The sequence below is a fragment of the Phoca vitulina genome, unplaced genomic scaffold, assembly GCF_004348235.1.
Source record: "Phoca vitulina isolate PV1807 unplaced genomic scaffold, GSC_HSeal_1.0 scaffold89, whole genome shotgun sequence".
NCBI lineage: Eukaryota > Metazoa > Chordata > Mammalia > Carnivora > Phocidae > Phoca > Phoca vitulina.
The window spans coordinates 725,824-739,661 of record NW_022589792.1 but is presented as its reverse complement, the minus strand read 5'-3'; the positions used below and the strand labels follow the sequence as shown (position 1 = coordinate 739,661).

The 13,838-nt window shown below is 57.8% G+C and overlaps 1 protein-coding gene across 1 annotated transcript; it reads right to left on the bottom strand.

Moving 5' to 3' along the window:
* Positions 1 to 430: 430 nt before the first annotated feature.
* On the bottom strand, positions 431 to 12,214 carry PIN1 (peptidylprolyl cis/trans isomerase, NIMA-interacting 1). Its single transcript, XM_032396065.1, has 4 exons — positions 12,010 to 12,214; positions 9,783 to 9,995; positions 1,978 to 2,088; positions 431 to 1,057 (listed from the first exon to the last, which is right to left on the bottom strand). The coding sequence occupies exons 1-4, from the start codon at positions 12,065 to 12,067 to the stop codon at positions 948 to 950; spliced, it is 492 nt and encodes a 163-aa protein (XP_032251956.1). The 5' UTR covers positions 12,068 to 12,214; the 3' UTR covers positions 431 to 947.
* Between the last annotated feature and the right edge of the window lie 1,624 nt (positions 12,215 to 13,838).

The window sequence follows — 13,838 nt, the reverse complement described above, 5'->3', positions numbered from 1 at the left end:
CAGAAGAACCTGCCAGAAGCATTTGTGGTAACAGGAAAGCAGGCCTCAGGGTGCTGGGTGTAATTTGTTCTAGTTGGGAGTGGAGTGGCTTGCGTCCGGGGAGTGGGGGTGGGAGGTGTGTGTGTGTGTGTCTGTGTGTGTGTGTGTGTGTGTCCACCCTGACCGGCTGAATCCAGAGATGTGACATCAGGGCACTGCCCTAGCATTCTAGAACATTCTTAAACACCCAAGTTTGAGGACCATGGACACTGACTGGCGCCCTACTTCCCTGCTTGGACCCCCCACCGCCACCCCGGGCCCAGGATGAAGGGAGGCTTCTCAGGGAGGAAATGCAGCCTGGATACGTGGGACGCTAGGGACGGCGGAAGACGATTGCTCCTGACAGCTCCCCCCTCACCTCAGTGGGGAGGGAACGAGACACAAGACAGCAGAGTAGTGGTTCCAAGTTTAATCGAGGGTGCGAAGGGGGCTGCACTGACCCTCAGTGAGGGCCCCAAGGAGGTGGGCAGCCTGGGCCCCATGTGGAGCATTTGCTTTTTGCAGTTGAGTAGAGGAACATAGCATAACCGGAAACAAGGCCGTCCTGCCCCCATCTTGGGCCTGGGTGGCGGGGACAGACAGAGGGGGCAGCTCAGCTGACCAGGCCTTCTCTTTGGGACAGGTCACCCTGACCCCTTCAGTCTGGGAGCCTCTCCACCCACCTGCCCTTCTGAAGTCAATTCCTAAAGGGGAGAGGAGTCTGGCAGGGACAGCCCCAACTGGGGGCAGAGAGGGAGCCCCCAATGGTGAAGAGCTCCCCTCAGCCATTTTGGGAACAATAAATACTGTGACGTCAGCAGGGAGGGGCACCCGTTGGCCGGCTGACAGCAGGGAGCAGAGTCTGTGGGCCCAGCCACCCGTCCCGCCCCACCCGACCCTGCAGGCCAGGCCTGAGCCACCCACACCCCTCACTCCGTGCGCAGGATGATGTGGATGCCGGAATCTGTGAACACGGGCCCGCTCATCTCCCCTGTCCGCAGTGCAAAGGAGGCATCTTCAAATGGCTTCTGCATCTGACCTGGGGAAGCGTGAGGGATGGCGTGTGAGGGTCAAGGCCCGGCCGCAGGCCAGGACCAGGTGGGGCAGGCAGATGGGGCTCCCACCTGTGCTGAGCCCTATGCTCATCCATCATGCGGCTTATGGCCCTGTCAGTAGGGCGGCGGGGCCATTAAGAAGCCCCAGGAAGCCCGAGGACAGCATGAGGGATGGCAGGCAGAGCGGCTTCTGCCGCTGGGCACTTGGGAGGCACATCTCAGTGATGAACTTGTCTCCCCGGGCCCCCGTTGCCAGCCCCTGCCGCATCATCTGTCCCGCCTGCCTCCTGGGGCGGGCAGGCGGCTGACAGCCCCTTGCTGGCTCTCCCCACACTCCTCACCCCATCCTGGGCCCCTCCCTGATGCTCCGCAGACCCCAGGATGGAGGGGGAAGAGGAGGGAAAGGAGGAGGTGGCCTGATCCGCTCTGCTCCTCCCTTCCCACTGCCTGAGCCAGATAGGCCTAAACTCAGGGCTGCTGATCTGAACTCTCCTCCCCTCACCCCTGCTTTCCCCACTCCTGAGGGTGGTGTTGGGAGGGGCATTCTTGGAGACAGGCCCTGGGGCTCTCAGGGGACCCAGCCTTATACCCCTCAACCAGAGGAGAGGCAAATGGCAGCCAGTACCTACCCTGCTGGGTCCATGATGGGGACAACTGCACAGAGAGACCCCCAGACGGACTCCCCACCGCAGGAGGGAAGGACACCAGGCAGAAGCAGCCCCGCCACGCCCCCTCCCCAAGCAGGGCGAGTCCCTCTGAAGCTTGCGGGACTGTGCTGCCACCTGGTGGACCCTGAAGGCCTGTGCAGCCGGGGCTGTCCCTCCCAACCTCCGCCTGGCTGGGGGACCCCCACTGATGGGACAGAGACTCCTCTAGGGCTAGGTGGTGCCCGCTCCTTGCGCACCTCTGCTGAAGGCACCCAGGTCTCCCCTGGCCTTGGCCGAGCTGCAGTCGCTGAACTGTGAGGCCAGAGATTCAAAGTCTTCCTCTCCTGACTTGATCTTCTGGATGTAGCCTGTGGACACACATGACACGGGACATACAGGGAGACCTTGCATCAGAGGCAGGGCAGGATGGGGTGCAGGGCTCCAGGTGGAGGGTGGCTCTTCACTCGGCACGGGGGGCCTGCAACCCCTGCCCTACTTTGCACACGAGCACGTGTGAGTACTCGCCTCACACATGTCCACGAATGCCACCCCCCCAACATGTGTGCACAGTCACATGTGTCCATGAAATGCCTTCCGCATGCGTGCACACCCTGACCCCGTGGTGGTCAATGCTGGTCTCACACCCCATTCCTCCACCCCTGCTCCCTTCGTCACTCCTAGCGCTCCCCCCCTCAACATAACATGAATATAGCATGACCTCTTCCCACCCAACACATATTTTGGGGGAAAAAAATCTACTTCCAGGCCCTGTTGGGGAGGAGAGCAGAAGGCAGGGCAGACACTGAAGAGGGATGCTGGGACCCAGGGCCCCCACCCAGATCCCCCAGGGCGGTGATGGGGAAATTTTCTAGACGCTTCTAGGAGAAAGGCAGGAGGCCGGGGCACCAGGCCAGCTCTGCCACAGGAGCCGGCTGAATCTCAGTCCCTGGGCCTCAGTTGTCCAACGCATCGAAATTGGGAGGAAGGCCCAGGCTGCTTCCAGGGGCGTCGTGAAGAGACCACAAGGCAGCCTCGGTGGGACACGTGTCATTCCCACGGGCTACGGCCCCTGACACAGTTCTTCTCCCAGCTGCCCTAAAAGGCTGTGTTGGCATCGCCCTGGATTCACCCTCTGTGTGGCACGAACTGTCCCCATTGGGTACGGATTCTCCCTGGAGGGGAGAGGGACGCCAGGGGCAGCATGCGGGGGGCAGAGCGCGCAGGACTGTGTGTGCCTGGCAGGGAAGAGCCCCCACTTGCTCTTGAGTTCAGGCGTGAGCCCTTGGAGCCAGAACCCATCCTTTCCTCCCTAAGGGCCTCCTCCTCTGCTCCAACCAGCTGACCTAGCACCTGAATGAGCGGCCACTGGGTGGGCTCCCAGGACACCCAGCCCCCGACCACCAGAACGGCCCCTCACCTCGGGCTGGTCCCACATGGCTTCCCAGGCAGCTACTCTCCTAGGGACATTCCGCACACCCACCCAGCCCACACTGGACGTGAGGATCACCCTGGCATACCTGCCCGTGGACTTCTCAACACCACCATGACACTTCTGTCCACCGCTGCTGTCTGAGCACCACGGGGACACTGCTGGTTAATCTACCTGGTGCTCTGAGGCCCAGACACCCAGCCAGGCCATCTGCTGGAAGCTGAGCTAGTACGAACCTCGCTGGGACCACAATCGAACCATCACAACCGTGACAACACACTTACGGGCCCATCTTGCTGCACAGCACGTCAGCAGCCAGTGTCCTGGTATCTGATCTGCTTGGCTGCTTCCACGGCTGGCCCCGCGTCACCCCTGCCTTCCCCATGTCCCTGTCACTCTTGTCATGTCCTGGCCATCCCGCTGCCTCTGAAGCATCAGTCACTTGCCAGCAGGCCACAGTGACACACAGCACAGTGCCTGGCTCGGAGACCTTGACAGACGTCACATTCTCCTTTCCATGAGGGCTGTGCGTCTCAGTGCTAAGGATCCCCCTGTGTCTGTGTGATCTGCCCATCCCTGGGCCCCCTCGCCTGGACGTCTCAGTCTGGTCTGGTCGTCAGTGTGATACGCTGCCTGGTCAGAAAGGCTCGCCAACGCGATACAAGCCCCTGGGCTGCTGGGGGGCCCCCCTGTGCCAGCTGCACCCACCGCGATCCACCCCGAAGCGGGCATCACCAAGACACCCCCCTCCCCCTCCGCTCCCTGGACTTCTGGCCATCTGTCCGCCTCACCTGGGCAGCCTCGAGATCTCTCCCCCTCTCCCTTCTGTCTGGACCCCGATCCGCGGGCCGGAGACTCCTGAGCACACAGGGTTCCCCGCGGGCCCTGTCCGCGCATGCCCAGCACGTGCGGCGCCTGGCCCCGCCCAGAGCCCCGCACGAGCACCAGGGGCCCGCAGGCTCCAGGGGCTGGGGCCGTGAGTGAGCACGGATCCGCCTGAGCCTAGACGGCCTGGCCAAGGTACACAGACACGGGTATCAGCCAAGCCTTTGCCCGCCGTCGCTCACAGCACCCAACCCTTCCTCTGACCAGCCAACTCAGAAAACATTCTGCTTGGAGAGAAGCCTCAAGTGATTAGGAAACAAACCAAAAAACCCCACTCCTTTCTAGAAGCTGATTTTTAGGAGTCTGGCCACAAGCCAAGATGCAAGGGCACCCTCAGACCCCTGTGCATCCCGTGGGCTCAGGATTACCCCTTCCGCCGGGACATCTCTCCCAGTCCTGCTCTGCCCCCACCACCTCCCGGCCTCTGCTTAATGGTCTCTTCCCGCAGGAAGCGCGTATGTTGTCTTCTGGCCTCACCCAGGAGCCTTTCCCAAGACCCCGCTGTGTGAGGTGCCTCCCTGCGTTTGCCAGTGTCCTGTGTGTGTGTCTGTCACCCGCCTCATGCTGGGAGGGCAGGGCCGGTTGGCCTTGCTCACCGCTGCGTTCCCGGCACCCTGTCTGTGCACAGAACAGGTGCTCGCTAACGCTGAGGGGATTCATGAATAAATGAGACAGAAACAGGCCACAGGGAAGGCGGGAGCGGGATCCACCCCTCCGATCTTTAGGCAGGAACACTGGAGCCTCATGTCTTTTCCCTGTGCACCTCACATCAAAAGGCTCAAGAGGGGGAGAAAAGGAAGCACCTACCACACGCCCCCCCCCCCCCCCACCGCAATGCCCTGGCCTGGCCTGCCTGCCTCAGCACCCCTCACCAAGACGGCACCCATCCAACGGGGCTCCGGTTGAGAGAGAGGCAGACCTGGGGGCAGCCTCTCAAGGAGCTCCGAGTCTGAAGCAAGGAACTCCCACCTGCTTCGGGGAGTCCAGGAGCCCTTGAAACTGGCTGAATGACAGAAGGGCGCCTGTCGCAGCAGGTAGATCACAGGCTGGCCTGCTCAGTGCGTCTCTGAGGCCGAGGAGGCCAAACTCTGGACCCCCGCTACCGCATTCAGACCTCAGCTCTACCCCTCCTGAGCTCAGTGACCCTGGTGGCTGACTGCCTCTTGGAGCCTTACTTGCCTGGTCTGTAAAATGGGCTAATGATAGCAGCTCCCACCTTGGAGGGCTACCAGGAGGGGTAGTTCCGGCAGGCACAGTGCCTGGTGCAGCGCAAGCTCCTGATAGGTACTAGTTGTCCGTCCCTGTGTTAGGGACTGAATTGTGTCCCCCCATATTCATACGTTGAAGCCCCAATCCCCAGTGTCACTGTATTTGGAGATGGGCCTTCATGCAAGTGATCAGGGTTAAATGAGGTCATAAGGGAGGCCCCTGATCCCACAGGATTAGTGTCCTTACAAGAAGAGACACCAGAGAGCTCCATGTCTCATTCCCCATGTGCACACACCAAGGAAAGGCCACATGAGCACACAGCGAGAAGGCAGCGATCCATAAGCCAGGAAGAGAGTCTTCACCTGAAACTGAATTGGTGTGAACCTTCACCTCAGACTTCCAGCCCCAGAACTGTGGGAAATAAATCCCCAGCCTGTGGGATTCTGTTATAGCACCCCGAGCTAATACACCACAGTTATTTAGGGGAAAGTGAGTAAACAAATCGGGTGGTCTCTGAGTCTGACTCTTTTTTTTCTAGAGGGGAGAGGGAGAGGGAGAGAGAATCCTAAGCAGGCTCCACGCCCAGCGCAGAGTCCAACAGGGGGCTTGATCTCACGAGCCTGAGATCGTGACCTGAGCCAAAATCAAGCCGAAATCAAGAGTTGGATGCTTAACTGACTGAGCCACCCAGGTGCCCCTAGAAAGGTTTAGAGACAAACTAGGGAAGGGGCCTGGACAGAGAAAGAGGTGACAGGATTAGATCTGCTGTCCCAGACGACCCAAGATCCAGCGGGAGGGGCCCCGAGAGACCAGAGACCCAGCCTGAAGCCAGCAGGCTGGAAGGGACTCACTGATCTTGGGTGGGGACACTAGGCCAAAGGTGCTCATTGACCCTCAGACCCTGGGTATGAGGACTGCTGCTCACACCAGGGCCTCCCTGGGACCCTTAAGTCCTCGGCATGGTTGTGTGCTGAGGGAGCTGCTCCTTCCACTGGGGCCTCCCTGGGACACTCAGGCCCTGGGCCTGTGGGGCTGGAGGGATGGGGAGCAGGTGGAGAGGGCTTCTCCACAGCCTGGCCTCCTTAGACAAGGACACTGGCAATGACAGGCAGCTGGTCCTCAGATCCCTGACAGGGCCTGGCCACAGCCCAGCAGCTGCAGAGAAAAAGGAGCCTCAGCAGAAAATGCAGACACTCTGGTTCCTACTGCAGGCAGCCTGTCCCCTCGGGGCAGTGGGGAGCACTGGACCTAAATGGGTACTCATGAGATTCGAGCCCCCAATCCTGATCTCCTGATCACCTGGAACCAGCCCAGGACAGAGGGAACATCCTCTTTCACAGAAGAGAAAAGCAGGCCTGGACGCCCCAAGCTTGCTGACACAGCACATGAGTGAGTGGTTACGAAGCGCACCGTCTCACTGCGCTCTCCTAATGACCCCCCCAACCCAGCCCCATCTCAAGACACTGAGTAAGCAGGCCAAAATCACTGTCGGGTCTACATGGGAGCCCACCAGGCTGCCCAGAGCTCTTTTGGGGAAGCAGCAGACACTCTGTCCTGACCTTGGCCGCCAAACACACATGCCTTAATGACCGGGGTCCCGTGTAGACAGCAAGCACCTGGCACTGAGCCCACTGCTCTGCTGGGCAGTCCGCCGCTGGCCGGCTGGACCTCATGGCCGTCCTGCCCCCGTTCTACAGATGATTCAGCCAAGGCTCTGAGACACTTGCCCAAGGCCACATGGCTGGCACCAGGCTCCATCTGTGTGTGACTCCAGGATGAGCCACACTGGTTCTGACCTCACCCCTCCCTGCCCAGCTAACCCGTTACCCAGTCCTGATTCTGCCCCTGGATCTCTCCAGAATCTGCTCCCCCACCCCTCCCTGGCCCATCAGGTCCTCCCACAGCTTCCCCCAGGCCATCTGTGCAGGTCCGTGAGTCCAGCCCTTGCTAACATGCCCGAGCCTGCACTGACTTAGGGTTAGGCCCCAGGGCCCAGCTGCTTCCTGGGAGCACCTCCCCGATCCCCCTTCTCTAAGACCTAAGCTGACCTCAGCACCCCCAGGCTCCTGCCACAGTATCAGCTCACTGGGCGCACACTTGTCCATCCTGGAGACGGGGCGGCACCCTCAACTCCCCTCTCAGGCAATCTCCATGGCCTGACAGCCTTCCTTCCCACGCACGCTCAGATCTCCCCGTGCCCTCCTGCCTCAGCCTCCTGCCATCTCTTGCCAGGATTGTCCCAAAGGTCTCCGTCTCTGGCCTGGCTGCTCTGCTGAATCTAGACCTTCTCCCAGTTGCCCCCCAACGGCTCTTCCTTGGGCCCCTCAGACTTAATGAGTCCCTCCCCAGACTGCGCCTCTTCCCAAGTCCCCTCCACCAGTGGAGACTCAATCTCCAAATGCCTGTTGCCTCTTGCCCACTCTTGTGGGTCCAAAAGCCTGAGAACAGGGACCACTTGAGCTGGGAAGACCCAAGTCACCGCGTGATTCTCTGGGCTTTCCCCACCCACTTCCTCCTCTTCCCCTCGGGCAGCCAGACCCCCCTCATCGCTCACTGCTAGACCCAACCACCTGGGCTCCGGGCCCTCCAGCTTCCCTGGCCCTTCACACTCTGGCCACACAGCTCTTTCCTGAAAGCAAAGCACTGCAGAGCCGTCCTGACGTCATATGTGGCCATGTTTCCTGCCATCTCCAGAAAGGACCCAAACTCTTCACCTCACTTGGGGCCCCCCTCAACCTTGCTGGGACATGCCCTTGCAGGGTCTCATCCCCCCTCAGTCCCCCATGCGGCCTTCCCCGGAGTCCTGGCTATGGCCTTGCCCCAGGCTTTTACTTCTGCCACTTCCTCTGCTAGGAATCCTTCTCACTTCCCGTTGGTTCCTGAATCAAGGCTGTGAGCACTGACTGTAGGCCAGGCTGTGTGTAGAGCGGTGGGAATACGGTGGGAAGAGAGCCAGTCCCTGTCCTCACGGAGCTCAGGAGGCGAGCTCTTTAATCTGCCTTCCAGATTCTGTGCATGAACTCTGCTCCTCTCTGTAATGCTGAGGTGTGAGGCTCACAGAGGCCAGACACCGTACGGGGGGTGGGGGTGGTGGTGGGTGGGTTTAAGTAATATCCTGGAGGCCAAATACTGGACCAAGGGATGTGACAGTAAAACAAGAGCCAATACTGACCGACCGTGCACTTTGCCAGGCCTGTGCTCATTACAACAATCATCATGACCGCTAGCAATTACGGAACATTTACCAGACACCAGAACTGTTATTCAAGCTTCACTGCATTAGGTCAGAGTCTTCACAACTACCCTATGAGGTGTAGGTTCTATTATCAAAACATGAATTTTACAAATGAAAAGACAGGTTCAGAGATGTTAAGTAACTTGCTCAAGGTCACACAGCCAGGGCTGGGCAGAGCCAGATGGGCACTCGGGCCAGCTGGGTCTGGGTGAGGCACTGGGTCACGCGTGGTAAGAGCAGCCCAGGGGGGGTCTGGGGTCTGTGGTGGCAGAGCCTGAATGATGACACCACACGTGAGATCCAGACCAGCACTGTCCAACGGAACTTCCTGTAAGCATGGAAATGTTTTAGGTCTGCGCTGAGATGGCAGCCGCTCACCACATGGGGCTACTGAGCACTTCAAGTGTGGCCAGTGTGTGAGGAACCAATCTCTAATATGACTTAGTTTTAATTAATTTAAACGGAAACAGCCCCGTGTAGGTAGTGGTGGCCATGCCAGGCAGCTCTATACCATGGATCTGCAACTGACAGCCGTAATGGGCGACATGCTGCTATTTTCATGAAGTTTTATTGACACGCACGCCCACACCCGCTTGGGTACATATTATCTCAGGCTGCTATCAATTACAAAGCGGAGATGTACGGCCTCAAAACCTAAAGTATTCACCATCCGGCCTTTTAAGAAAAAGTCTATGTACTCACCAGTGCTCTAGACTCTGGAGGAAACAGAACAGAGACAGGAACAGCATCCTCTCTCAGGGAAGAGGTAAGTCACCGACTCTGCTAGCAGGTTCTACGTTGCTACCTTTCCAACCTCCCTCCCGACCCACCCACCTAGGTGCCCCAGAACCCTGCTTGATGACATTACCGTCAACAACAGGTCCCAATGACTGAGGGCCCACTGGGCACCAAACACCCTCACCTCGCAGAATTGGCCCGATGGGCCTCGGGGGCAGGTATGTGACAACGCCCATTTTACAGAGGTGAAAACTGAGTCTCAAGGAGGTTACGCAAGTCCCCCAAGGTCCTGGAGCTTACGGGGCATAGCTACCATCTGAACCCAGGTCTGCCAGCCCCCAAGGCTGGGTCCTCCCCTCCTAACCTGGCTCACCCTCTGATGCCAGACAGAGCTGTGCGGCCCAGGCTCATGTCATGTTCAGGCACTTCCGTGTCGGCCAGCGCTGACGGTTGAGTTGGCTGGGGCGCAGGATCTGGTGTGAGGTCTACAAGGCTGGTTCCGGCTCCCAAGGAGAGGACACCCCCCACCCCCATCCTCCCCCCAACCTGTTGCCAGCCCTGCTCACCATTAATCAGCTCCAGGGCCTCCTCCTTGGTCCTGGTGATCTTCTCCTGCCGCCAGGACGAGGGCCGCCGTGACTGGCTGTGCTTGACGAGCAGGTGTGAGCAGCGGACCCTGGTGGGCTCCCCCTGTCCATTTTTGCTGCCACTGCTGCTGTTGCCACTTGGCCGCTCCCACTGGCTGGCATTAGTGATGTGATTGAAGTAGTATACCCGGCCTGGGGGGGGGGCAGGGATTCAGTGGGGACCTGCTCAAAGGACACCACCCTGAGGCCAAGACAAGGCACTGGCCAATGGAATGCCTTCATTCAACAAATCCACTGTGTCCACCACGTGCCACAGGCCCTTAGGGAGCTGACGTTCCAGGTGCTGGGACAGACAGGCACCCCACAAGCAAATAAGACAATGCAGTAACTTCAGTTATTGGAGACTTCAAGGAGGAAAATAACCCAGAGTGACAGGAGAGAGGAAGCCACGGGGGACAGGGAGTGGTTCGCAGCATGTACTAGGTGGCCAGGCTGCCTGTTCAAATCTGGCTCTGTCACTCACTGTGTGAGCTACCCTCTCTGGGCCTCGATTTTGTCACCTGTAAAATGTAGATTAACAACAGTCCCTGTTTGTAGGGTTGTTCTAAGGACTGAGTGAGCTCACAGCTCTTGCCACACTTAGGGTAGTGCCTAGGACACACTAGGAGTGTGACAGCTATTATCTCCATTTTATAGACGACAGAAATGCGGCCTCACCTTCCACGTCTTTGGTAATGTTTCCTGAGTACACTCTACTCCAGGCACACATGGTTGGAGGCAGGAATTATACCCAAGTTGTCAAACACGAAAGCTCTGTTCTTAACCCGCACCCGGTGCACGGGGCTGCACAACTAGGGACCAGCATTCCTGGGGGCCAGACGCTACCCAGGGCCTGAGGAGCAGTAGGGGTGAAGGCTGCAAGCGAGAAGACTGAAGTAGGACCCAGGAGAGCCCAGGCATCATTCCAGAGGCTGAGATTTTGCCTGGGTTGCATGGATGACTTGCACCCAGCACCGTGAAGAGCTGAATGTCACCCCTGAGGAAAACCACCAGGGTGGAATCAAGCATAAATGGCAAGAGAGGGGGCCCAGAACTGGGTAGGGCATCAGATTCATGCTGCAGGTTGCAGCCACAGAGCAGGGCTGGAGCAGGCTGGGTGAGAGCTGAGCCAGTGACCGACTTTAAAAACTTAGCAATGGCCTCTATCTCCCTGAACTCTGAAAAGTGGGGGTGAAGTGGCAGAATTAAGGACATAACTTCACAGGGTTAATGTGGAGAATAGTGATGATCTACGGGAAGTGCTCACTAGAGGGCCTGGCATTCAATTAACAGAAATCATTGTGACTGTGATTTTTATGGGTTATGGAGGCAGTGCGGTGAGATGCTGGGCCCCCCTCACTAGTCTGCAGTGACAAGGGCAGGGGGCTCTGCAGTCAGACTTCTAATCCAGCCCCCACCCCCTTGGAATGAATGACCTTGGGTGAGTTCCTTAAGTTTCCGACCTCAGTTTCCTCACCTGCAAAATGGGGGTAATAACTACCTATCTCCCAGAGTTGTGGTCAGAGAGAGAACACACTTAAAACACACTTGGCACGATGCTGAGCCGTGAGATGAACGGGCCCTATTACTGATATTATTACTGTGGATAAGCCTTAAATCGGGCTCCCAGCACAGGGTCCATCCTCAGGCAGAATACCACCGGGCGGATCCGGCAGACTCAGCATTAGATGGGGTGGGGATGGCAGGCGGGTTAGCAGGAGTAGGTTGTGGACCCGAGGCCGGGCAACACCCTGGGGCCACGCCCTGAGCATGGGGTTGGGGTGTCCTTCCCCGGGGGTGCCTCCCGGGCCCAGCGGAGTGCAGAAACGTTCCCCGGGGACGTCAGGTCCATCAGGCCAAAAGGTGTCAGCCGGATCGGCAGGGCCAGCGCCATCACCCAGGGGAGTGCAGGGGGATCACCAGCCCTTCACCACCCCGGCAGCGCGCTGGGTCTCTCCGGCCCCGCCCCTTGCCTCAGTTTCCTCCGGCATCCCCGCTGCTGAGGTTCGCAGCCCCCACGGGGCGGGCCCGGGCCGTTACCCTGGGAAGACGCGGAGAAGCCAAGACCCCACGGGAATCGGGCGGCGCCGCCGCGCCCGAGGGGCGAGCTCGAGCCCTGCTTCCGCGGGCCCGCGCGGCCCCGCCCCAGCCCCGACCCCCGCGGCACCTGAGCTGCGGCTCATGCGCTTCTCCCAGCCGGGCGGCAGCTTCTCCTCGTCCGCCATCTTCCCTCCTGCCGCAGCGCCCGCTCCGCCTCCACCGCACCGCCTATGCCGCCCGCGCCCGCCCACCGCCGCCGCTGATTGGCTCGGTACGCCTTGCTCCGGGGCCTGGCGACGATGCTCATTGGGCACCCTAACAGTCCAGAGAGGCTTTCAGGCTTTCTATTGGGTAACAGCGAGACTGGGCGGATCCTCCCCGCATTTTACCTGGGTCCCGCCCCCGTACTGCCTCACCCGGATCCCGCCCCCTTCCTCACTCTGCCCCTAACTGGTAGGGAGGGGACTGGAGCCCGTCCTTCTCGACACCCTTTGGTGAGCATCAAAGAAGTCCGGACCCCTCCTTTGCGTCCTTCGCCGCAGGCCCCATCCGATTGGCTACTGCGGCAGTAATTCCCGCCTTCCTAAACCGTTCCCAGAGGCCCGCACCCTCCATGCGGAAGTGTCTGGGCGGTTTGGCGGTGACCGCAGCCCACGAGGTACTTGAAAGAGGCGGTGCTACCTTAGCTGTTGCCGTAGCAACGTAGTTGCCTTGGTGATGAGCAGCGAAGAACCCAGAAGCCTAAATTTGGCTCCTCCATCCTCCCTCTTCCCACCTGTTTCCTCCAGATGTCCAAAGCTATGCCCCCACTTTTTTTTCTTTTGCAAGACTAACCCTTTCCCTATGCCACTGACCCAAACATCTTCTACTTCCTTTGGAACCTACTTTACTTATTCCCTCTCAGTCTGGCTCCTGCCTCCGTCCTGGGTGACTGGTGGGTGTTGGCAGGGCCACTTAGCTGGGGACACAGGAGGACGTGCCGGTAGGAGGATCATGAACTCAGTTTGAATCGATTTAAAATTGAGTGTGGCACCTGTGGGATACCGAGGAGATGCCTGGGACAGGCTGGAGATAGATAGGAGAGGCAAAGGCACCAACAGGGAAGAGTTCAATGATAGTTCATCTATAACTAGACCCTTATGTGACCATTAAAAAGAATGAGGCGCCGTCATATGAAACACAGGGAAACATGTCTACAAGAAATCTGAGACGGGATGTAGTAGGCTAAGAGCTTTCAGGAGCCAGATTGCCGGGTTCAAAGCCTGGCCCTCCATTTGCTATGACCTTGAACAAATTACTTAATCTCTGTGCTTCAGCTTCTCCCTCTGCAAATGAAGATAAGAATATATATCTTATACATACCTTTGATGCAAAGGTTAAATGCGTTAATTTGTAGAATGCTCTCAAAAGTGTCTGGCCCATAGCAAGAATATGTGTTTGATGGGTGAAAACAAAAGCTAGTCACAGTACAGCATAGCAATTACAGTATGTATGAAAGCATAGCAAAACAAAACAAAAATTAATTGAAAAGAATTAGATCCCTTATAGAAAGATATCAAAGCATTAAAAAAGCATAAAATGGAAACTGCTGAACAGTATGAGTAGTATATGTATAATTACCTCAATTGTGTAAAAACTATACAACAAAATTTCTGGATTCATTCAAATATGTTAATGACTACCACTGGTAATTCAGGTGAAGGAAAAAATGAGGAATGTAAGTTTCAATAAAATATTTTGATTTTTTTACAAGCACATAATAATCATAACCATAATCTTTATTTATTTTATTTTTAAAATATTTTATTTATTTATTTGACAGAGAGAGAGACAGCGAGAGAGGGAACACAAGCAGTTGGAGTTGGGGAGGGAGAAGCAGGCTTCCTGCTGAGCAGGGAGCCTGATATGGGGCTCGATTCCAGGACCCTGAGATCATGACCTAAGGTGAGGGCAGAC

What these genes read in the sequence shown, in the direction of transcription:
- PIN1 (XM_032396065.1), bottom strand. Translation starts at nt 12,067, where the DNA reads ATGGCGGACGAGGAGAAGCTGCCGCCCGGCTGGGAGAAGCGCATGAGC. An exon ending in GGCCCTGGAGCTGATTAATG is followed by an intron (nt 2,089 to 9,782) that starts GTGAGCAGGGCT and finishes GTGTGTCCACAG; the next exon opens with GCTACATCCAGAAGATCAAG. An exon ending in CCTGGGTGCCTTCAGCAGAG is followed by an intron (nt 1,058 to 1,977) that starts GTGCGCAAGGAG and finishes ACGCTTCCCCAG; the next exon opens with GTCAGATGCAGAAGCCATTT.